The sequence below is a fragment of the Pongo abelii genome, chromosome 13 (assembly GCF_028885655.2).
Source record: "Pongo abelii isolate AG06213 chromosome 13, NHGRI_mPonAbe1-v2.0_pri, whole genome shotgun sequence".
Classification (NCBI taxonomy): Eukaryota; Metazoa; Chordata; class Mammalia; order Primates; family Hominidae; genus Pongo; species Pongo abelii.
In genome coordinates this window covers 31,916,383-31,942,850 of record NC_071998.2, presented here as the reverse complement: position 1 = coordinate 31,942,850, position 26,468 = coordinate 31,916,383, and the positions used below count along the sequence as shown (strand labels likewise).

Genomic DNA, 26,468 nt, shown 5'->3' with positions numbered 1-26,468 from the left:
CAAAGTATTGATCCTGGGTGTGTCTGTGACGGTGTTGCCAAAGGAGATTAACATTTGAATCAGTGGGCTGGGAAAAGCAGACCCACCCTTAACCTGGGTGGGCACCATCTAACCAGCTGCCAGCACGGTCAGAGTAAAAAGCAGGCAGAAGAACATGAAAAGATCAGACTGGCTTAGCCTCCCAGCTTACATCTTTCTTTTGTGCTTGACGCTTCCTAACCTTGAACATCGGACTTCAAGTTCTTCAGCTTTGGGACTCGGACTGGCTTCCTTGCTCCTCAGCTTACAGATAATTTATTGTGGGACCATGTGATCATGTGAGTTAATATTCCTTAATAAACTCCTCTCTCTCTCTCTCTCTCTCTGCCTAAACTCCTTGCCTCTCACGAGCGGTGAATCAGGAGTGTTAAATGCATTTATTTTGCATAACTTTCTAAACAGTTAATACCAAGGACTATCAGTGTTCTGTGTGTGTGTATGTGTGTGTGTGTGTGTGTGTATATATATATATGTAAATATATATATATACAGATTTAGGTACCAAGAGTGGTTCTAGAGGAACAGAGTATTAAGGGTGGAGTTCCTTCGTGGTTTAGGGGTTCCTAGAGTTGGCTGTTTAATATGATTAGACCCAAAAATGCTAAGGACTCTACTTCTAATAGTACGGAGAACTCACACTTCTAATAGTATGGAGAACACTGACAGTCCTTGGTATTAACTGTTTAGAAAGTTATGCAAAATAAATGCATTTAATGCGTCTGATTCACCACTCGTGACAGGCAAGGAGTTTAGTGACTCTATGCATAATACCTTTGACTATATGTGGAGAACCAAGGAACATAATGAAGTTGTTTGGTTGCTCCTAAGTTCACTGGACCGTGATGAAAGAAAATGATGAACTCGGGGATTCTAACTCATGGCTTCAGAAGCAGATACTGAGTGTCAAAGCTGCTAAGATTGCCCTGAGTGAGAATCTTATCTCCTGTAGAGAAAGAGCTGAAATTGTGGAAAATCAGACACAAGTTCTTCTCATGCAAGTGGCTGACCTGCAATGAAAGGTGCATGCACAGCCTCACCAGGTGTCTACTATTAAAGTGAGGGCATTGATTGGAAAAGAATGGAACCCTACAACTTGGAATGGGGATGCGTGGGAGGACCCTGATGAAGCTAGGGACACCAAGCTTGTAAACTCTGATGTACCTTTTTTTGCCAAAAGAAACAGCTTCCCCGTCCCCAGTAGTGGCAACACCCCTCTAAACCCATGCTGCCATCAACGTTTCCACCTTTGTCTGAGGAGACAAACCATGTGCTGCCTGAGGTAACAGTGATGGCCTCTCCTAAGGCAGTTTCCAGGCAAGATAATGTTGATTCTCCTCAGGAGCCACCCCTAACACCTCTGTTTGCTTCTACACCTATAACTAGACTAAAGTCCTAGCAGGCCCCTAGAGGTGAGGTTCAGGGTGTGACCAATTAGGAGATATGCTACACTCAAAAAGAACTGCTTGAGTTTTCTAATTTAGATAAGGAGAAATCTAGAGAACATGCATGGGAATGGATACTATGGGTGTGGGATAATGGTAGAAGGAATATTGAGTTGGATCAGGCTGAATTTATTGATTTGGGCCCACTAAGCAGGGATTCTGCATTCAATGTTGCAGCTTGGAGAGTTAAAAAGGGTTCCGATAGTTTATTTGCTTGGTTAGCTGAAACACGGATTAAAAGATGACCCACTGTGAGTGAGTTAGAAATGCCTGATCTCCCTTGGTTTAATGTAGTGGAAGGCATCCAAGGGCTTGAGGAGATTGGGATGCTAGAGTGAATTAGTCACTTGAGACCTACTCATCCCAACTGGAAGGGTCCAGAAGATATGCCCTTAACCAGTGTTTTGCAAAATAGATTTGTGAGGGCAGCATCTGCATCTTCAAAAAGCTCTGTGCTTGCTCTTCTCTGTATGCCAGATGTAACAGTGGGAACCACAGTCACTCAACTACAAAATTTAAATGCAATGGGAATAATTGGATCCGGAGGTAGCACTCAACCTTCAAAGGCAAGATAGGTGTAGTTACCATAATGGACAGCAGAGCAAAGCAGCAATCAGAATAGTCTGACTTATGTAGAGCTCTGGCCTTGGCTAATTAATCACAGTGTTCCTAGAAGTGAAAATGATAGGAAGCCTACTGCATTTCTGCTTAATTTAGATAGGCAGAAAACTTCCAAGTTGATTGGACAAAAGACTAATTTGAATTATAAAGGCAAAGAATCATGGCCCCTCAATTAATTTCCAGACTTGAGCCAGTTTACAGATCCTGAACCCATTGAGTGAAGGGGAGGCCAGATCCCCTTGAGGAAGGACCCCACTAAACTACCAACAATTTATACTATTAATCTTTCTCCCATCCTTCTGCAAGGAGACCTCCAGCCTTTTACCAGGGTAACTGTACATTGGGGAAAGGGAAGTGATCAGACATTTTCAGGACTACTGGACACTGGCTCTGAGCTGACGTTGATTCTAGGGGACCCAAAACATCATTGTGGTCCTCCAGTTAGAGTAGAGGCTTATGGAGGTCAGCTAATTAATGGAGTTTTAGCTCAGTTTCAACTTACAGTTGGTCCAGTGGGTCCCCGGACTCATCCTGTGGTCATTTCCCCAGTGCCAGAATGCGTAATTGGCACAGACATGCTTAGTAGCTGGAAGAACCCCCACATTGGCTCACTGACTGATAGGCTGAGGACTATTATGATGGGAAAGGCCAAATGGAAACCATTAGAGCTGCCTCTACCTAGAAAAACTAGTAAATCAAAAACAATATCACATCCCTGGAGAGATTGTGGAGATTAGTGTCTCCATCAAGGACTTGAAAGATACAGGGGTGGTGATTCCCATCACATCCCCATTCAACTCTCCAATTTGTCCTGTGCAGAAGACAGATGGATCTTGGAGAATGACAGTGGATTATGATAAGCTTAGCCAAGTGGTGACTCCATCTGCAGCTGCTGTACCAGATGTGGTTTCACTGCTTGAGCAAATTAACACATTTCCTGGTACGTTTATGCAGCCATTGACTTGACAAATGTCTTTTTCTTTATTCCTGTCCCTAGGGCCCACCAGACACAATTAGCCTTCAGTTGACAAGGCCAGCAATATACATTTAGTGTCCAACCTCAGGGTTATATCAACTCTCCAGCTTTGTGTCATAATCTTGTTCGAAGAGACCTTGATCACTTTTTGCCTCCACAAGATATTTCACTGGTCCATTACATTGATGACATTGTGCTGATTAGATCCAGTGAGCAAGCAGTAACAAACACAATGCACTTATTAGTGAGACATTTGCATGGCAGAGGATGGGAAATAAATTCAGCTAAGATTGAGAGAACTTCTACCTCAGTAAAATTTCTAAGGGGCCACTGGTGTGGGGCCTGTCGAGATATTCCTTCTAAGGTGAAGGATAAGTTGCTGCATTTGGCCCCTCCTACAACCAAGAAAGAGGCACAATTCCTAGCAGGCATATTTGGATTTTGGAGGCAACACATTCCTCATTTATTATTCACTCAGTCCATTTATCATGTAACCTGAAAGGCTGTCAGTTTTGACTGGGGTCCAGAACAGGAGAAGGCTCTTGGAAGCAAAAGATCCAGGCTGCTGTGCAAGCTGCTCTGCACTTGGGCCATATGACCTAGCAGATACAAGGGTGCTTGAGGTGTCAGTGGCAAACAGGGATGCTGTTTGGATCATCTGGAAGGCTTCCATAGATGAATCATAGAAGAGGTATCTAGGATTTTGGAGCAAGGCTCTGCCATCTTCTGCAGACAACTACTCTCCTTTTGAGAGACAGCTCTTGGCCTGTTACTGGGCTTTGGTGGAAACTCAACTTTTGACTATAGGTCATCAAATCACCATGAGACCTGAATTGCCTATCATGAACTGGGTGATTTCTGACCTATCTAGCCATAATGTGGGTCATTCACAGCAGCATTCCATCATCAAAAAGAAGTGGTATATACGTGATCGGGCTCGAGCAGGTCGTGAAGGCACAAGTAAGTTACACAGGGAAGTGGCTCAAATGCCCATGGTCTCCGCTCCTGCCACACTGCCTTCTTTCTCCCAGCCTGCACCAATGGTCTCATGAGGAGTTCCCTATGATCAGTTGACAGAGGAAGAGAAGACTAGGGCCTGGTTCACAGATGGTTCTGCACAATATGCAGGCACCACCCAAAAGTGGACAGCTACAGCACTATAGCCCCTTTCTAGGCATCTCTGAAGGACAGAAGTGAAATCTTCCCAGTGGGCAGAACTTTGAGCAGTGCACATGGTTGTGCATTTTGCATGGAAGGAGAAATGGCCAGATGTGTGATTATATACTGATTCATAGGCTGTAGCCAATGGTTTGGCTGGATGGTCAGGGACTTGGAAGAAGCATAACTGGAAAATCGGTGACAAAGAAATTTGGGGAAGAGGTATGTGGATGGACCTCTCTGAGTGGCCAAAAACTGTGAAGATATTTGTATCCCATGTGAGTGCTCACCAAAGGGTGACCTCAGCAGAAGATTTTAATAATCAACTGGATAGGATTACCTGTTCTGTGGACACCACTCAGTCTCTTTCCCCAGCCACCTCTGTCATTGACCAACAGGCCCATGAACAAAGTGGCCATGGTGGCTGGGATGGAGGTTATGCATGGGCTCAGCAACATGGACTTCCACTCACCAAGGGTGACCTGGCTACAGCCACTGCTGAGTGCCCAATTTGCCAGCAGCAGAGACCAACACTGAGCCCTCAATATGGGACCATTCTTCAAGGTGATCAGCCAGCTACTTGGTGGAAAGTTGATTATATTGGACCTCTTCTATCATGGAAAGGGATGAGGTTTGTCCTCACTGGAATAGACACTTACTCCGGCTATGGGTTTACCTATCCTGCATGCAATGCTTCTGCCAAGACTACCACCCATGGACTCACAGAATGCCTTATCCACCGTCATGGTATTCCACACAGCACTGCTAAAGAAGTGTGGAAGTGGGCTTGTGCTCAAGGAATTCACTGATCTTACTATGTTCTCCATCATCCTGAAGCAGCTGCATTGATAGAACAGTGGAATGGCCTTTTGAAGTCACAATTACAACACCAACTACGTGATAATACTTTGCAGGGCTGGAGAAAAATTGTCCAAAAGGGTGTGTATGCTCTGAATCAGCATCCAATATATGGTACTGTTTCTCCCATAGCCAGGATTCACAGGTCCAAGAATCAAGGGGTGGAAGTGGAAGTGACACCACTCACCATCACCCCCAGTAATCCACTAGCAAAATTTTTGCTTCCTGTTCCCAAGACATTATATTCTGCTGGCCCAGAGGTCTTTATTCCGCAGGGAGAAGTGCTGCCACCAGGAGACACAACGACAATTCCATTAAACTGGATGTTAAAATCACCACCTGGATACTTTGGGCTCCTCCTACTATTAAGTCAACAGGCCAAGAATGGAGTTACGGTGTTGGCTGGGGTAACTGACCCAGAGTATCAAGATGAAATCAGTCTACTACTCCACAATGAAGGTAAGGAAGAGTATGCATGGAATACAGGAGATCCGTTAGGGCATCTCTTAGTATTACCATGCCCTGTGATTAAGGTCAATGGGAAACTACAACAACCCAATACAGGCAGGACTACAAATGGCCCACACCCTTCAGGAATGAAGGTTGGGGTCACTCCACCAGGAAAAAAACCATGACCTGCTGAGGTGCTTCCTGAAGGCAAAGAGAATACAGAATGGGTAGTCATTAATACTAGCTATGACCATGTAACCAGCTGCAAAAAGAGGACTGTAATTGTCATGAGTATTTACTCCTTTTGTTAAAAACATGTTTGTGCATGTATACACATGTATTAAGAAAATAGCTTCATTTTATTTCCTTTTACCTTTCTCACATGACATAGGATTTATTGACTTCATATCAGCATTTAAGTGTTGTTAACTTTATAATAGCATTTGGATTGGGGCTTGGTTCATTTCTGGTTGTAGGAAGGATAGTTATATTATGTTAGGTGTAATTATGACATTATTGTCTTTATTTGAAGATTATATACGATCTCAGGAGATGTGTATGGGTTCAAGTTGACAAGGGGTGGATTTATGATGATTAATACCGAGTGTCTACTCGATTGGATTGAAGGAAGCAAAGTATTGATCCTGGATGTGTCTGTGAAGGTGTTGCCAAAGAAGATTAATATTTGAGTCAGCGGGCTTGGAAAGGCAGACCCACCCTTAATCTGGGTGGGCCCCATCTAATCAGCTGCCAGTGAATATAAAGCAGGCAGAAGAACATAAGAAGGCTAGACTGGCTTAACCTCCCTGCCTACATCTTTCTCCCGTGCTAGATGATTCCTGCCCTCAAACACTGGACTCCAAGTTCTTCAGCTTTGGGGCTCGGACTGGCTTCCTTGCTCCTCAGATTGTAGACAGCCTATTGCAGGACCTTGTGATCATGTGAGTTAATACTCCTTAATAAAATCCCTCTATATGTATATATTTATCTTATTAGTTCTGTTCCTCTAGAGAACCCTGACTAATATAGCCCTCACTTCTTTGTATTTCACACACACATACAATTAACACTGAATGTGGGCTGGCACCCATGTGACCAATAGAACACAGTGGAAGTGATGAGTTTATTCAATGAATTGGTAAACACCTAGTATATTCCAGGCACTCTTAAAAGCAATGAGGAGACCATAATGAAATACACCATGAATTAGTGAGTGTAGAAATAGGAATGGTAACATTTTACATTTTATCATGTGACAATTTTGATGAGATGTACATTACTGGGGAAAATTTTTAAATCTGGTATATCTTTAATATGAACAATACTTACTACTTCTCACCCAGAATAATGCTCTGTACCTAACAGGCACTCTGTAAATGTTCATTGAATTAAATTGATTTGGCCATAGAGATCTTTCTAAATTTGTCAATTAAATTACAAATAGGATAAATGAAAAAGAAGAATTATATTCTTCATTGAGCATTGGGATTTATGCACTGCACTTTATTTACTTACTGCCAACAAATTCATAACTTCCTGGTCTTTGTAGACTTCTATGATTTCATACCTATATAGAGTAAATGGAAGCAGGCCAGCATCTCAGATGTCAGGTTGATAACAGCTCCTTGAAATACTACTAATTCTGGAACTAGTCAAGTAGTTTCTCACATTTGGGTATGGATAATTCCTATCATATATCATGTTTGTTGACTATTATTTTCTGACAATGATATGACCTTTTCTAAAAAGGACAAGAATAATAATGGCAATTAGTATTGGGTGGAGAAATCAATAAAAGTATTATACACATACGCATACACACACTACAGGGTTTAAATAATCTAATTAAAGAATTGCATTAACAAATAAATCATAAATTTCCTACATAGGTAAATTTGAGCAAGTTAAATTGGTTTCCTTAGATGTATATTCAACTCAAGAGCTGAAGAAAATGTTCTGGTCCCAATTTAACTAGTTTGTTCTACCTTGAGAAATTAACACACTGTGTGCCTTTTTAATATATAAGTATGCCCCATAGAATTTTATGTATATATAATCCATATATATATACATATATATGGACTAGAAGCCTACAGTAGCAAGGACTTGCAAAATATTAAGTGACTGAAAAAGTCATAGAAGTGAAAATTAATGTATGCTATTTTTAAGCACTTAGTAATGATATGCATGAAGAGGTAAAGAGAAATTTTTTAAATTACAGAACATACTAAATTAGAAGTGTTACCAGTGCCAAGAAGGAAAGAGCAATCATAAAGAAGGAACAATAAAGATTAGACATATGGGGCAAGAAAGAACAAGATGAGATGAAGTGAGATGTACAAAGTAATGCATCAAAAATAAAAATTTAGAATATAAACCTACCACAGTATAGAGAGATAATTAGAAAGTTGCAAGAAAGAAAAGATTGGGCAACAAAATGGACAATGAATCGAATGAGAACAATAAGGTAAGATTAGAAAACATTGGAAAACTACCATTGGCTTGCATATGAAATAACTCATTGTAGATTATTAAATTATAGCATGTGATTCTATATAGTATGTGCCATCTTTCTGTATGTGCAGGTAACTGTGCTTTACATATATTGTAATCTCTGTAGACAGCATGCAGATTATTAGGGAGAAAACCAAAACATAAAAATGAAAATTTAGAAAATCTTTTTTTTAAAGTATTTTAAGTCTGGGATACAAAAATAGCAAAATCTTGAAATTCATGAGAGTCTTGAGAACTTTTCAAGCATTAGGAAAGCATATAATTTACCTCTTAAATGCAGTACAGCAGCTTCTTCAGCGTTAATGTAGAAAGTGACAATGCTACAGTGAGATTCAGAGAGTAACCACACTTCCACCCACATTCACTAATGACTCAATCCCTAAATCCAGTGCCATGATTCTAATCTATGACTCAGTAAAGTGGCAAATTATAAATTACAATATGTGATCCACTTCTAGGGTCATATGCAGGTAGTTTTACCTGGTAAATATCAACATTTATACTAAAATATTCTGGTGTAATTATCAAAATGCAAACTTGCAGCTCTGGACTTTGTATTTTAATAAACATCCAAGAATATTTGGGTACAAACAGCCCTTAGCCTACACAAGGCGTTAATATTAAGTGTATAATTCTAATCGGATACACAATACTTTGATCCAATGATAGCAAATAGGATGATACAGCACCTTCCAAGGATAACAAATTGGCCACTTAGTTACATGTGAGCTGAAAACAAAACTAGCGTGTTGTATAATAAAGACATTCCTAAAGGTTTTAGTGTAACTGTAAGACAAGGAAAGAGAATAATGGCCTCTCAAGTTGACTTCTAAATCAGGATTTTCATAATAGTACAGATTATCTGTGTAAGACAGTTCAGACTTTTTTTTTTACTTTTTTAACTGAAAAGAAAAAATGCTTTATATGTATTATAATATAGGAAACCATACTTCTTTAGCAGAACTAGTAATAATTATGGTTCTAAAGATTGACTTATAGGCTTTCATTCAAACACCTTCATTTCTCATTATTATTGTTACAATGCATAAATAAAATCAACATACAGCTTTCATTATATTGACTATGTTAGAAAAAATTTACCTAGTAGATACTTGGATAAATGTCTCAGTGTTTTGTGTTTTTTCCAGTAGAATTGTTTCTGTTATTAAAGAATATAAGATGAGTTTGCATTGCTTTCTGCATTCCCTGCCTTGTGTCTCAACGTTAGATACAAATCTGCACTAACCTTGGGACTCAGTAGTAATGAATAAGCTATTAACTATACTGAGTGTTAGTACAGCAATGTATAATCTCAATAATTCTGTAGCATAGGCTATTAAAGTTACAACTGAGAAAAGAAACCAGCCAAAGTAGCAAAAAAAAAAAAAAAAAAAAAAAACCATAAAATTAAATAAAAACAAGGCCCATTTCTCCTGATGTTGAAAGATTGAGAAGACTCACAGTGCAGGACAATCAATTTAATTGAAGAAAAGCAGTGTACTCATTCAAAATTACCCCACTTTGCTTATAGTTCTGTTTTAGGTAATAGTTTGATGTCAACATTACCTTAGCTAGTGCTGCTCTATCTTTCATATTCTAGAAATTATTGTACATGGAGATTTCTATTTTTTTTTTGGTCCGAAAATGGCACCAGCAAAAGGTGAAGCATTCCAAACCTGCTACTTCAGCTCACTGTAAGGTTTGTCTGTAAGATGAGATCTTTTTCATTGCTCTTCCAAATAAGGTAGGTGGCCTGGTTGCTAGCCAAATGGTCAAAATCGAAGCAGAATCTTAGGGCATTTGTACTATCATAAGCTCTGCTACCTCAGGTCATCCGAAAGAGGTGAAGATGGAGGGAGCACATCTAGGTCTTCCAGGAAGAGATGAGAGTCTTGAACACCAAGTGCAAAGGTAAAGATAGAATCTGAGTGGAAAGAATGAAGATGTAAAACAGAAGTGGGGTTATAGCCAGACAATAATAGGCAGAGTTTATTCCAGATGTTTACTGCTAATAGCCTTAGGGTATCTTTCATTAATAGAGTGACTTTATCACTTCAGTTTACCATCCATTATGAGTTATAGAATATGAGAAGGAGGAGAACAAACCAAATTTTTCTGACTCCAATTAAAAGACATCTTGCAAGATAGAGTACATGAGAAATTTGCAATGTGCTTACTTAGTGCCTCTGCTTTCCAAGGAATGAGAAGGACCTGACCAAATGGTCCTGTCCACACTCCAGAAAGCAGAAGCTATGTTGCTCCATTGCTTTATGAGAGTATATTTTAGAATTTAAAAAGATGTCTGTGGTTATCCTGGCATACCATATTCAGTGATTGCTTTTTTCATGTTGGGCTATCAGGCTGTCTTAGTTGCCTCCATTTACGGTCAAGAGATTTAAAGGAAATTATGTAAGAAATCTGCTCTGAGATTCCTTAAGTGTCTTTGAGGAGCTTAATGGGAGGAGGAGGATAAGAAAGGCAGAATCCAACCAGTCACCTTTGCTTGTGGCAAGGTTTGTTTTTAAAACACAACTTTCAATTCCTTATCTTCCTGATTCTCATTTAAAAGTATTATGCAAAATAGAAGATAATAATAAAACAGAACAAGGTTAAGATATTAGTTTATGCATGAGGAAAAATCAAATTATAAAAACAGACAGCTATGGTCAAACATACAAATTGATCCAAATATCAGACAACCTTAAAGAATCAAGCAAGGACTTTTATCTGAATTTTTAGAATTTCTTGGAGCAATGATAAGTGGAAATATAAAGAGCAAAGATAATGGAAATTCTGAAGTCCCATAAAGGGGCAATTTTAGATAGGCAACACTGCATGTAAAATTTTTATCAAACTTAAGATTTCAGATTAAAAACTAGAGGCAGAGGGATCCTTTCAAGTCACTTTCAGGACATGATAGAGTGTCATTTTTAAACGCATGGTTCTTCTGAGTTCTGGCCTGCTTCTTAGCTCTTTGGGCTCAGGTAAGTCCTTCTGAGCTTTCTTTTTTTTTTCCATCTATAAGGTAACAATTAAAGAACTACCTACATGCTTTTAGACCAGTGCTGTGAAGGTTTAAGGGAAAAAAGAAATACACAAAAGTGTTACAAAACTGAAATGTGCCACACAAATATGAGTTATTACTGCTTACCTGAGGAGACAGTCTTGCTTCTGTGCTCTGTAGGACTCTGGCTATTGCTTTCTACAGCAGCATTTAATAGTCTGCCACTTGCAACATCTTCTAGATATCACCTTCTTACCCTTTGACCACTTCATCTTTAGTCTGTCCACTTAAGCAAATGCCATACTCGTTAGCACTCCTTCACAAACTAACAAGGCTTAAGAGGCAAAAATATACTAGCAGGTGATTATATGAGTAATTTATTTTTTTCTTGGAAAGTGATCTCATCTCTGGTGTCTTTTGAGATATTGTGAGTGTCTTGTTGGTAGCTGAATTCCATAATACTCAGGAGACCTAAATGCTGGGATTGATCCCTTTCCACCCCTCTATCATCTTTGGCCAATTAAGTTTTCTCAGTTTCATAGTTACAGATGTCTCTTCTGACCCCAACCAGCCATCTCAACATGATTGCCCAGAGTCAAAGGACATTCCAGAAGAAAGATGTTCAAAAAGCCATTATTCTCAGCAAACTAACACAGGAACAGAAAACCAAACACTGCATGTTCTCACTTATAAGTGGAAGCTGAACAATGAGCACACATAGACAGACAGGGAGGAGAACAACACACACTGGGGCCTTTGGGGGGTGGCAGGGGGAGGGAGAGCATCAGGATAAATAGCTAAGGCATGTCAGGCTTAATACCTAGGTGATGGGCTGATAGGTGCAGCAAACCACCATGTAACAAAACTATGCATCCTGCACATGTATCCCAGAGCTTAAAATAAAGTAACATAAACTAACATTTAAAAAAAGAAAGATGCTGGAAAAATCCAGTTTCCAAGGGTAAAAGAACAATATTAGAGAATCAAGTTGATTGATTCTAGAGATGAGGCCTGCCTATATTGCCCAGGCTGGTCTTGAACTGCTGGGTTCAAGTGATCCTCCCACCTCGGCCTCCCAAAGTGCTGGGATTACAGGCATAAGCCACCATATCTGGCCTAAGAGTCAAATTTAAATGTCAGTAATAACTTCAATTTCTTGAGCACCTATAGTGGGACAGGCATTGTGACAGTGCTTTAATAATGCAGGACAATACTTTGAAATATTAATTTAAGTTTTTTCTTTCTCTTTATTTTGCTCCTTTTAATCCCCACTCTTCCCAACCTCCATTCAGTACTGAAGACAGAATTTCTGTTTGCTTTCTTCAAAAAAATTTGGGAAAGAGTCATTTATTTTCAGAATTTCATACCTACCAAGGAACTAATACTACAGAGAAACATAGGGAAAAGGGTATTTGTACTTTACATAGACTAAATATCTGGCAGAAGCAGGATTCTCTCCATATGTGTAATAGTAAAAGCTTTTCTTTGGCTTGAGTCAGGAACAAAAGAAGAAAGAAAATTCTATGGATCCTGAGAGCAGAGAAAACCTATCCCCTGGTTTTCAGAGAGAAAGGCAACAGAACTGGAGAAGGGGCACCTAAGAGATGATCCTCTGGGAACCACATCGAAGATTCTTCGCTCGAGCTTTGCAAAGAAGAGAAAATTAGAGATCCTTGGGATCTGAAGGGGCCATGCACACCGATGCAGTGAATATCCCAGGGGCCACCCGTATTGACTTATGACTTCAGATCAAACTTGTTTCTCCCCAACCAAGACCTGACAGCCAAAATCTTAGCACTGTATAATATCCTCAAGTAGCAGATACTGCTCCCCAAAGAGAGTGGGTATAAAATTTCAGGTACAAATTATATTGAGTTTTTATCTTTTATCCCTACCAGCCTAATAGAAGATTTCAGTCAGAAATTACAGTGAGTTAAAGAAAATGAAGAAAGCTTGTTTGCTTCGATCCCTGGATACAGCTGGATTCATACCCAATACATATTTGATGCCTCAATTAATTCCTACAACAGAACTACAAAAAGAGAAATTCCTCTACCCCTTATTACAGACAGAAAACCTAGACAGAAAAATTTAAGTAGTTTCTTAAGATAGCACATCTAATTTATGATGGTGCTGGGATTCAACCCTAAGTGTTTCCAAATCTAAAATTATCATATCTGTTATCCCATAGTACCCATATCACAAGGTTGAGTAGACCGGGAAAAATCTGCTATTGGCCAATTATAATACTGACTCTTTTTAAGTTACTATGAATCTGGGATGCACTCTTGCCTCTTCATGTGAGTACAGAGACAAAGCAGATCTTTGGTGTTCGGTCTCAAAAGTAAACCCTACTAAATAATATATTTCATAAACAATGAAACGCCAAATTGGACTCCTCATAAGCATTTTATAGCCTAATTTCTTCGCATAGTTCTGCTTAGTAGTGGTTCCGGAAGGACAAATCCCATGAGGAATAAAGATCTACCTGTAGTCATTGAGAAATTTTCTGAAGATTAGAGACTTAGCTGCTTTGAAGAAAACTTTGGCAAGCCCCAGGAGTCAAGAAATCAGCTGGGAATAGTTCAGGGCCACTCACTGGGGCTCCACATGCATTGGAAGGAGGCTGGAACCAAATGGTTGCCCAAAGAGCTGCCAGTTGAGATTGGCACTTGTGCACCAAGACTAAGGGGGAAGCAAGTTGCAAGACAGTGGTGCCAGCTGGAAAAATACTGCCTGTGAAAAGAAGGAGAAGAGCTTCTATGGAGGTACCAAACAATAATTTCTGAAGTGTATACAAGGATGGCTGAAGTGCGGACATGAGACTGGAAACAGGCAGGGCAATGATGCAAATAAGGAAAATGGAAGGCAGGACAGAAGGAACGAAGGAGAAGGGGGACAAAAGGAGAAACAGCCTTAATTAAGAAAGCCAGCTAGGTAACAAATTTCTGAAAAGGCAGCTTGGTTTAGTTCATGTTGTATTAATTACATTGAAGTATCAGGTACAGAAAAGAATGAAAGTAGACAAAATCATTACCTGAGGAAGGGAAAGATAATACATGAATACATATTGAAAATCAGGTCAATATGATTTTTGATATCAGATTAGATATTATAAAATATATGACTTTGTGGGTCCTTCTGTAATCATTTTTAAACATCAGTTTAGTTTTCTCATTTGTAATAAGCAGCTGATAATAAATTATAGTTGATATTATTACTATTAAAAGATGTGCTCTAATAAGCACATAATACATGCTGCATGCTGTGCTAAGCATGTTAAATGAGTTCTCTCACATAATTACTCTATAATAACTCACATAATAACCGAATGAGTTACCATAATAAAAGAGTTTTGTAGGGTACCAGATTCATACTAGGTACTCAATAAATGATGGCTACTGTTAATAATGCCATTAATATTGGTTCTTTTTTGCTAATTAATTCCTAATCTCAAATATTCTTTTAATGGATGTCTATTATAATTCTGATGCCCAGTGGGGTTGGGGGTCATGTAGTGGAAAGGAAGGATTTTATTTCTATTCCCCACATAAATTTCAGATAGCCTCCTTCCCAAAGACATGCAAAACATGTAGATCGGCTGTAAACACCTTGAGCTCAGACAAGGTTTATAATTGTTGTGTATCTCAAGCTACAATTTCCCCTTTATGCACGCAGTCCTCTCTCTCATGTCCAGACAGAATCTTCTTTCTTTCTACTATCCACTAAGAGGAAAGCATGCTCTTTACTCTTCTCTTTTTACACACATTTCTACTGAAAGCTATGTGCACATGTGCTGTGAGAAGGTTGTTGATCGGATGTTCATAATAACTACACTTTTTCTGCATCTGCAGGAAATAGAGTACTCTCTCTTTAACTCAGGAATGGTTCACTCCTTTTCATCATGAAATGTCACCTTTTTAGAAAAGCCCCGGCCGGGCGCGGTGGCTCACACCTGTAATCCCAGCAGTTTGGGAGGCCGAGGTGGGCAGATCACGAGGTCAGGAGATCGAGACCATCCTGGCTAACACGATGAAGCCCCGTCACTACTAAAAATACAAAAAATTAGCCAGGCGTGGTGGCGGGCCCCTGTAGTCCCAGCTACTTGGGAGGCTGAGGCAGGAAAATGGCGTGAACTCGGAAGGCGGAGCTTGCAGTGAGCCGAGATAGTGCCACTGCACTCCAGCCTGGGTGACAGAGCGAGACTCTGTCTCAAAATAAAAATAAAAATAAAAGCCCCTTCAACTAACCAATCTAAATTATTTTTCCCTGTTAATTTCCATCTGATTGCCTTGAGCATTGCTTTTAAAGCACTTCTTAAAATTACTTCTCGAGATTTGTATACTATTTTATTTGTTTGTCTATTCACTTGTATTTGCCTTTAGTCCTTACTACAAAGTAAATTTTGTGAGAGCAGAAACCACTTCTGTATTCTTCTGCATTCAGAAATATTCATTAAGCACCTACTAGGCACCAGGCATTGTTCTAGGCACTAGAATACAGCAAAGAACTGACATTCTAGCAGTGAGGAACAAACAGCCAAAAAAAAATGCAGGTGGTGATGTTATGAACCACATAGCAATACAAAGGCATAAAGAGAGCACCAAGGCTGCAGCAATGAGAAGTTATTGGGATTCCATTTCATCAAAGATAATCAGGAAAGGCTCCCTGATGCATTGACCTATAATAATTAGGGAAGATAATTCTAGGTAAAGGGAACAATAAGTACGAAGACCAAGAACTTGTTGGGTATGTTCATGAAACAACAATCAGGCTTTGTAATTAGAGTATGGTGAACAAGGAGGAGAGAAGGAAGAGATGATATTTGAAGGATTGTCGGGTATCATGAAGCTGTAATAAGACCTTTGATTTTATCTTGGGAGAGGGGGCAACAACAATGTACTTTTAAGCAGAGAGTGACAAAATCTGACTTACGTATTAAAAGGATTGCTTTTCCCATTATGCAGAGAATAGCCTGGAAGGGGTTGGTCAAGGGAGAACAGTTGAGACTATTGCAGTAGTTTAAGTGGAAGATCCTGGTGACATAGAATATAGTGATTGTTGCCAAGGTGAAGAGATGTCAGATTCTGTATAAATTTTCAAAGTAGAGATGACTGAATTTGCTGAGGAATTGGATGGGGGCATAACAAAATGAAAAGTACCAAGGATGATTCCAACTTTTATGGCATTTGAAGTTTAAAGATTGAAGTTGCCCCGACCAGGTTAGGAAATACTTGGAGAAGAAAAAGTTTAGGAGGTAGAAATTGAGAGCTCAGTTTGAGATAGGTAAAACTTCAACTACAGAAAAGCCAAGTAAGCAGTTGACTATACACGTCAACAAGTGTGGAATTAAGGAAAGAGTTTTGAGGCTGGAAATATACATTTGTAAGTTATCAGAATATAGATGGCATTTAAAATCATTAGAGTGGATGGATTCACTTATGAGGAAGATAAACAAAGTAAGGATCTGAGGACGGACTCCAGGGCCCTCCAACATTTAGTTCTAGGGAGGATGATGAGAAAATAGCAGAGCAGGCCAATAGGGATTCCTCTCTGAGGTAGGAGAAAAACCAGGAGAATGTGGGGTCCTGGAAACCAAGGGTCTGTAGCAGCTGACTAGTTAAGTAATAGAACTGTGAATGGAGTACTGGGTTTGGCAATATGGCAGTGCCTGACAAGTTTGATCTGAGCAGTTTTGTAGGGTTGAATGGGTAAATGGAAGTTTCAAGAAAGTTTGTAAGGAATGAAAGTGGAATACACACAACTTTTTCAAGGGACCTTGCCATAAAAGAGATTAGAGAGCTGGGGCTGCAGTGGAGAGGGCTATGAGATTACTGGCATATATTTCATAATAAGCATGTTTACAAAAGGAAATAAAATTGATGTTATAGGGAGAAGGAGACAATCACCAGAGTGAAGTCCTTGAACAGGACAGAGGATGGGACACATTAGCCAAGTGAAGGAGGAGATTTTGGGTAGGAACTGGAAGAGTTCTTTCACTGTAACAGGAAAAGGGAAGGTGTTTGGGTATGGGTACACTTGTACTGGTAGTTTCAGCGTGTGAGCACATGGAACATTTCCCCCAATTCCTTGATTGAATAGTCAGTAACTTTAACACTGCCTGACACATAATAAGTGCTCAAACCAGGTATTGAATGAATGGATGTGCATTATTAAATCTGCTTCCAGAAAATTTCCTAAGAAAATTTTCTGTGTTGGGGCTCTCCTTGCATTTTAGCTTTGGCCTGCACTATAAAATGGAATAGTGAGAGAAAAAGAGAGAAGCTTTTCAAATAAGTTTTAAAGATTTACTTCATTGCCTCCACCCCAGCCTTTCCTTCTAAAACAAAGATGTGGACAGAAAGGTATAAGATGTTGTAATTTTATTATAGAAGTAATTGGATAGCTGTGACTCCTCTTACCCTCTCATAATATCTATTGGATATAATTCTTGGCTTTCTCATTTTGGCTACATTCCCAGAACCGTATGTAAAATGTTTTCCTGAAATATTGAAAAGGAACCTACATTTTAAGTTCATCATCTCTTTGCCTGAAAAGTGGTTTATTCTTATCCTGCTGAGATTGCATTTTGCATGATATTTTTTCTTTCTTCACTGTTAAGATTGTATTTAGCACGGGCTTTTCTCTTCCTTTACTATTAAGGTTAAAAATTGGAAAATTCACGTTGCATATAAGCTAAGCATATTATCATATGTTATAAAATATAAGTATCTAAGAAAAAGTTACAAAAAGTGCAACAGAAGTTCAAGGTTAAAAAAACAATAGTTTTCACTTTTTAAGTATCTTATTAAAAATATATCTGTACCAAATATATTACTAAGTACTGCATATGCAGTATCAGCTTTAACCTTAGAATAACTATAAAATATATATTTTTACCCCATCTTAGAAGATGAGAAATCTGAAGCATAAAGAAATTTAATAATTTGCTGAAAGTAACACAACTATTAGGGGCTTAAATTCAGACTTGACTCTTGCATGAAGACATGCCCCTTCTGCTGTACCACATTGACCCTTGAGGGAACCAGAACTGCCAGGGAATTGGCCAGTACATGAAGATAAAGCAAAACATAATTACTGGATAATTTTGATAAACAGCATCACTGTTTCAACAGTTTAGTTGATTATACTTACTAGCTAAGTCACAATCAGTTATATGTACTTACATCTCTCCAGAAATAAAGAGATACTTGTATTTCCAAGTCTCTCTCAATGTATTCTGATTTGAACATTAGCAAAAATGTACCAGTATAGAACAGATTCTTAAAACTCATTCAAAAATGGGAAAGATTTTTTTTTTGTCTCATAACAAGTGGACAGATAATTATAATGAAAAATAAATAAGAAAAACCTTATTTATCCTATGTAAATGTATACATGTATGAATACACTGTGTGTTTTTTTTCAAGAGTAATTCCTTCACAGGCAACCTAGGAAATATAGTAATTAAGAACGCATTCTTTAAAATCAGAATTTTCAATCCTGCCCTTGCCAGTTTTTGGTACGAGACTTGCACAAGTTACTTCGACAAGCTAGAGAATTTTGAAAGACCTTCTTTTTTTTTTTTTTTTTTTTTGAGATGGAGTCTCACTCTGTCACCCAGGCTGGAGTGCAGTGGCACAATCTTGGCTCACTGCAAGCTCCACCTCCTGAGTTCACGCCATTCTCCTGCCTCAGCCTCCCGAGTAGCTGGGACCACAGGCGCCTGCCACCACACCCAGCTGAATTTTTTTTTCTTTTGTATTTTTAGTAGAGATGGGGTTTCACCGTGTTAGCCAGGAAGGCCTCAATCTCTGACCTCGTGATCTGCCCACCTTGGCCTCCCAAAGTGCTGGGATTACAGGCGTGAGCCACCGTGCCCAGCCCAAAAGACATTTTTTAATGTTGGTTTTAATTTTCCTAACTAAAGTCCATAAAAGGCCTAGCCAACTCCCCAGATTTGTGTAATTGCTACAACTATTGCACTTAGGTGAGGAACTCATGTGAATTCTTAGAAAGAAATATTTATTTCCTTCCAGGTATCATAACTATGCACACCTTCAGCTGAAGGCAGAACCCTGGGAAAAATCCTCACTCTCTCAGGGTGTTATTTCCACAAATACAAATACTATTCTTTTTTTCACGTTTCCATTCAAAGTAATCCCCTTCATGAAATTTTCCCTGTAGCTTCACCCAGATGTGTTAACTGGTTCTCCTTTCCTAAATTCATACAGTATTTTATTTCTCTCTCTCCACCCTCCACCTTTACTTATTTGTATTCCGTCACTCTCATAGCACAAGTTTCAAGAAGGCAGGGGCTATTTTTTTATGCATCTTATTTCTACACAGACGTTAACATAAACTCCTCACATGAGTAGCTTCTTCCTCAGAGTTGTACTAAGCATTTGATGTGTTCTAGACTCTAGCATAATAATCTCTTACATTTTATTGAGTGCTTCCTCTTTGCCACAAATATCTGATAAGGGTTTTTAGAACATGATCTCATTCAATTCTGGAAACTACCCAAAATCAGTCACATTATTAAACCTGTTTTGTAAATTGGGAGGCTGAGAGGTAGAGAGTATGGCCCATGGACCTAGGGTCCCGCATTGGCAACATCCTACTTGGTCTCTGCTACCTCAGTGTCCACATGCTTGACCACTGTGTAAACACCACCCCTGCAGACACTCAGGAAATACTCAATGAACAAACAGATAAAAGTCAAGGACTATTTTCATTGTCCTTTTCTCCAGCTTTAAGATAAGACGTAAGCAAGTGATCATATTTTTTTCAAAAGATCAAGAAATTTCTTCATATAAAGAGTATTCAGGCCAGGCATGGTGGCTCACGCCGGTAATCCCAGCACTTTGGGAGACTGAGGGTAAGGGACACTTGAGGCCAGGAATTTAAGGCTGCAGTGAGCTATGATCATGCTTCTGCACCCAGCCTGGGTGACAGTGAGACCCTGTCACTAAAAAAAAGAGTATTCAAAGAAAAACATGTAAATATTTATTTGTCCTTTGAGTAAATGCAGTGACACATAATATATCTTGAGTGCTACAGAGGACATTCAAGTTTATTCTTGGTGACTTGTAAACTGCCAGTTACTTAGACTTAATGAGTTATGAAAGTCTTGGCCTTGCATTGAAAGTTGCAAAGTGAAGAAATAATTGTTTTGTATTACCTTTGGGTAGTCAGACCCATTACTTAAGCAATTAACCTTCACTTTCTGTTCCACTTCAAGAGAGGTAAAAGCAATGGTTTTAAACATTTCTTAATAATTATTAATCCTTACATACATTGATCCATATTATGAACAGCTGTCATTGCTTACCAATACTATAGACTAAAACTTTTAACCATATTGGAAAAAAAAATAGAGGATAGATGTAAGACTTAAATAGGTCAATTGTGAAGAAGAGGCTATGGCTAATTTGATGAGTAAATACATCCAAGCTGCTCTCCAAGTACAGTGGACTCTGAATTATTTTCTCATTTTGACCTTCTAAGTGGGAATTTAATGAGACACTATTGTAGTTACTTCAAAGACTGAATAAATCTAGAATAAGACAGACATGTTTCTACTAACACTGCCTGAGCTGGGTTATCTGAAAATTGGGATTCATATTCTGTAAGAAATATGTGAAAAGCCTATGCTTAACAAAGGAAAAAAAATCGAAAGTGAGATTACTCCTTGGAATATAAAATACACGTGTTAACGTCCTCAGATATATAAATGGTTAAAATACGCAAAAAAAAAAAAAAAAGTCTGTCAATGTTAGAGTCCTAGCAATCTCTAAAGACTCTTAGAAGCGTACATGGTCAAATATCCTAGGAACCATAGTTGCTTGGTGGGCTCTGGAGTCAGACTGCCTGGCTTCCAATTTAAGCCCAGCATTTATTATTAGCTGTACATCTTTAATGTGACTTAGCCTCAGTTTCTCAAATTACAGTTCCAGGAGCACAGTTATCTGGAAAATAGTATGTGATCCAAATGTTAGCTAGTATTCATCTTATTGCCTGTTTTTAACTGTTCCAAATGTTTCTAAAACTTTACAAATAAGAAACCCAAACTGCATAAGAAAAATGAAAAACCACAGCTATTGCTTGTAGAGCTCATAATATGATGCCATATTCATTTTAAGCCAAGCAAAACCAGTTGTTTATGGGTAAGTGGGGACTGTGTTAATGCTGTTGCTTTTTGTATTTTTCTTTTCTTCTCTTTTCTCTTCTTCTTAGAGGCCTTGAATATGTGTAAAGAGGAATCTGTTATAACAAATCAGCCCGGCACAGTGGCTCATACCTTTGATTCCAGCACTTTGGGAGGCCGCGGCGAGCAGATCACTTGAGGTCAGGAGTTCGAGACAAGCCTGGCCAACATGGTAAAACCCTGTCTCTACTAAAAATACAAAAATTAGCCAGGCCTAGTGGCAGGTGCCTGTAGTCCCAGCTACTTGGGAGGTTGAGGCAGGAGAATTGCTTGAACCCAGGAAGGGGAGGTTGCAGTGAGCTGAGATCATACCACTGCACTCCAGTCTGGGCAACAGAGCAAAACTCCATCTCAAAGAAAAAAAATAATCTATTATAACAAATCTCAGTGTTGCATGAGTACAAAATTACTACCATAAGAACATGCCAAAAGGCAAGAAAAAAATCCAGTCTAGAAACAACTGTCTACAAGATATGTTGCCTAACAGGACTAGCGCATATTTTTTCTGCTTAAATGCTCTAGGAGAGTTCATTATTTTTAAGAGATTATTCTAATAAGGTCACTCTCTCCTTTTCTTGTTTTCCTCCTCCTTCTTCTCTCTTTCTCTTTCTCCCACCTTCTCTTCAATGATCTATGGTCAAAAGCACTGGGTGATACAGCCTATTACCCACTCAACAAAGATGAGTAACAGGAGCGAGTTTCTGCGAAGAAGGTTCAAAGGGGACAGACATTCTAAAGCATTCCATCCCTTACCTAGCAAGCATTCTTGTCGCTGTAAATAAATCAGAAGTTGCTTCTGTGTAGCATCAACATCATATCTACAACTCTTGCCAATCTCAAGGTTTAAAAACATTTGTTTTCTAAATAATCTGAAATCTATAAGAATTTGTTTTCCAAAAGTTTTCTTAATCACATCTACAACTTCTAATCAGAGACTTCTGTCAAATCACTAGGTTTATGAAGTTTATTAATATAATTCTAACTTAAAGCAAATGAACTTGACCTCTTTATTAATATGTTTAACTTTATCTCAGGTAAATGTGACAATTTTTAAAAGTTTTTACAAATATTAAAGAGACTATTTAGTACTAAAATCTACTCCAAAGACTGCCTTAAGGGACTGAGGTTTGAAAAAGGATAAAGTCAATTCTAAAATTCACGCAATAATGGGATTATTTTATAGGATAATGGTCAGATAGAAAATGGTTTTATGCCAAGTAACAGCACTGATATGAACTATACCTATGTGTGTTTCATCTCAAGATGAAAAGGGGAAAGAAATCACACTTGAGAAAGCTATGAAGCTTTCTGAGATAGAATGTTGTTAGAACGCTCTGTAATTGATGATAATGTCCCTTGGATAAGTCTGTTTGTATGTGATTTGTGCACCACGATTAGACAAGCAGGAAAAATAAGCCATCATTTTATGAAAGATGGGTGGAGATTTTCCAATCATTTTCCAAGGTTAAACTCAGACTCTATCTATATAGTATCAGAATTTTTAATTGACTTTTTTTTCTATAATATCTATTATGGCAATGTATATGGGACTTGCCCAAGATTTGTTTGTTGTTGTTGTTTTCTCTTGAGATTTGAAGCCAGAAACTGGAAAATTACCTAAATTACCTAAATTACCCAGCTTACCCCACTGTAACTGACATCATTACCAAGGGTGGCTGATCTGGAAGCCTGGGTTCTGAAATGAAGTTAATGTTGAATAAGGTTCAAAACAGATGGATGATAATATGTAGCATGAGCAAGAAATAAACTTTTAATGTTTTAACCATCTGAAATCTGGGGATTTTTGTTACGGCAGCATAACATAAACTATCTTGACTTGTACAAGACATATAGAAGGTGCACTTAATCCAAACATTGGAGGGGGCAGGAAATGTTCCCTTGCGTATTACATATACATGCACATGTTATTTCCATAATTATCTTATCACCTACTCAAGTGTAAACTCTGGGGACATAGCACCTTGCATAAAATATTTGCCCAGTAAATGCTGGTTTAAGTGAAATCAGTCAAAAATAAAGCTAGAGTTTTAGAAATTCAACTTTAGTGCTCTTTTGCAGGGCTTATTAACCAGAATACTGGTTCTGGATAAATCTTGGCTCTGCTACACTATATAATTGGGAAATTTCACATTTCTTTATTGAGATGGATATCATATCCCTCATCAGTTAAACTAAAATGACAATTGCATGAAAATACGTATTGTAATTTCAGTTCAAAGCAGATGATCTACAAAAATGCTATTTTTCTCTCAGAATCACTGTTCTCTATCTCTTTCACATTCCAATGATGATAAATTCTAAACTAGATTTTGAAACCAAGAAATCAATTTGTTTCCACAAGATTAGAACAAGGACTGTTTAAAAGATTGAAAACATGATCACTTTTTGTTAAAATTAACATATATCAAGTGCCTTTCCCTTAAAATAAATTGCTATTGATACAATATTCGTAAAATGAAAGACTATGTTGCAAATTTGACTTCAAAAACACTTTTGGATTTTCCATTATGAGATATGCCATGTGCCTTGCCTAGAAATATCTACATTTGTTTTCTCTCATCAATATTATCAGCTTCTGAGGGATCAAAAAATGTCCATGCAGGCCTAAATCAAATTTAAATCTATGCAATACTTCAGACAGTTTAAAATTAATAGGAATTTTGCATTGTAATTTTACCATTGGGTACTTAATGAAGAAATTATATATTTTTTTATTTTTTAAGTATCCTATGTGCCTTAGCACTCTCCTGAGTGCTACTTCAATTCCTACTACACTTTGCAAAGCTAAACTCTGACTGCTTGTCTCCCATGAAATGATTTATAAAGAAATCTTACGTTATCCTTGCTGATAAGAATGCTTCCCAATCCACACTGCTGCATTTTCAAATAGATATTCATCTGACCGAGGGAAAAATCTTTTTTAATGATTATAGTGCCATGATTTACAGTTGTTAGCTGAAAGAAGATTAATCCAAAGAGACTTGATGAAGTCTATGCCAAAAAACACAGTAACAAGTATTCAAACAAAGCAAAACACTTTAGAGCTGTGTTTTACCTTTGATGGACTCAGGCATACTCCAAAAGATCAAACCAACTGAAGAAACAGACTGAATCCTTATAAGTTCCCTACATCAACTTCCTATTGAATCATCAAATGTAAAAAAAGAGAAAAAAAGCCCTCAAAAAATGACTGAAAACTTCTTTAAATGTGTGTTTGAAAGAGACAAGGAAGCTCTTCGTAAAATTTGTTCAGTTAATCTAACTGAGGCCCATTTTAAAATGTACCAATCAGCTTATATGTTAAATATCTAAGAAACTGCATTTAGGTTTTTCTCAACCTGAATCTGCAGACTCAAGCTATCCACATACAATTTGTATGAGCACAAGATTAGCAGCCATACTGCTCTGATTCATCTGATTTTAATGGAACCCTTGGGGATTGACTCAATGCAGCTGACTGGTTTCTTCCTATATTAAATTGTCCCTAATCTGACTGGCTACATCATAATATTATAGACTATGGACTATTTGTCATAGATGTTTCTATGTTTGGTTCTCTGCAAATTTAAGAAAGTTAACTATTTTCTTAAAGTTTTGATTTCTAATTTCTCGATTTGGGCATACGACCACCACTAGCAAATGTCATCAGAGTACAAAAAATGGAAATAGAGGCTATCACTAATAATACATTACTTCACTATTGACGGTATGACCGTGGGTTTTGAAGCTTATGACTTCAAAAGTCCTCTTTAAAGTATTTTTCAATTCTGCTCCCGAAGTGGGTGAGTGTGTGTGTGCACACATATGTGTCTGTGTGCATCTGTACAGAGGTTTCAGCCTGGCTTACATTTAGCACACTTCCTTTACAGGAGACTTTTTGCGGGCATCAGTGTTTCATTTCACAACTCACCATGTGTACTAATGCTAAAGATACAGATTACAGTGTGAGAACTGGAGTAATTATAGCCTTCCAAATCCTAAACTCTCAAACCTCCTCATCTCACAGGGCACCATTAGTTTACTTTCCCAAAGCTGATTTCAGCATTTTAGCAGATGTTTTATGAATGTTGCAAATGGGTACAAAATGGAGAACATCCTAATGTTGAGAGTAGTAAATATCATTGTCATGAGCCTAAGGCTTCTCTATACACATTAGGAGAAAGTACTCTCCAAAGAGAATGGTTAGAAGTTAAGAGGGAATAAATCACTATTGTAATAATCATAAAAAAGCAATTGCGTGCCAGTGTTAGACAGTCTCTGGGCAACCAGGTGCTAATAATTTTACTATATTAATGAAGACTTAAAGTCATATTGGTCTACTCATTTGGACAGTATTTGCTTCAGCATTAGGAAGGCTGATGTCTTCCTTTTAAACTCGAGTTATTAACTTGACCCTGCTATTGAGAGACTGCAATCCTTAATTTAAGGGTAATTTACAATAGCATCTATAACAGTATATACAAATGGTACATTAGCTAAGGATGAAATGGAGAACATTCATGAATGTTTATGCTCTGTTATGGCTGACAATGGATCAGGCCTGTGGCACAGGCGGTAGGCATCCTGCCTTTTCCTGCCCCTCATCAACTCACAAAACCTGCACCACACAGACCGAGCAGAGAAATACAAATGCAGAAGGCTGAATTGCTTTACATGCAGTGCAAAGATCTGAAGCATTATTTTTCCACAACGTTAATAAGTTCCTGCAGAAGTCTATATACTCCTGAATTATACATATACACATGTATATATTATATGTATATGTATAATTTTTAAAGATCATCTAACTAGAGCCTTTTAGTTCAGTAATTCATCAAATACTTACAACACAGTCTTTTTTTTTTTTTAGATTTGAGTCCATTCTATTTTGATTTTTACAAAAAAAAAAAGCCAATATCAATAAAAGTTTGGTAAGGATGGGATCACTGAACTATATAATCCATAATGGGTATTCAATATCTTCAAACCAGAGCAAATACTGGCATAACAAGTCAGTAGAAATTCCAAGGAAAGCTGTCATCGCTTATTTTTCACTGTGGTAGATAATAAGGAAGTTCTTGCTATTCCTCAATTTGTCCTGATCCTTGGCACCCATCATAACAAGGGTAAGAATTGGTTCTATTCACCTTAGTGCCTCAGTGATTCCCAGCCTTGGCTATATATTAGAATCATCTG

At 38.2% G+C, this 26,468-nt stretch overlaps 1 protein-coding gene and 1 long non-coding RNA gene across 2 annotated transcripts in view; one reads left to right on the top strand and one right to left on the bottom strand.

Annotated features, from left to right (window-relative positions):
• LOC129047817 (uncharacterized) overlaps positions 1–26,468 on the bottom strand; it is a 1,037,663-nt gene that overhangs the window by 711,254 nt on the left and 299,941 nt on the right. The window lies entirely within an intron of this gene.
• Positions 3,955–11,745, top strand: LOC100936266 (putative inactive deoxyuridine 5'-triphosphate nucleotidohydrolase-like protein FLJ16323; the record flags this gene model as incomplete). The annotated part of the gene is made up of 4 exons (XM_009244374.4): positions 3,955–4,038; positions 5,151–5,553; positions 9,888–9,969; positions 11,634–11,745. Coding segments are annotated over exons 1-4 (681 nt in total), but the record flags the coding sequence as incomplete, so codon positions are not given.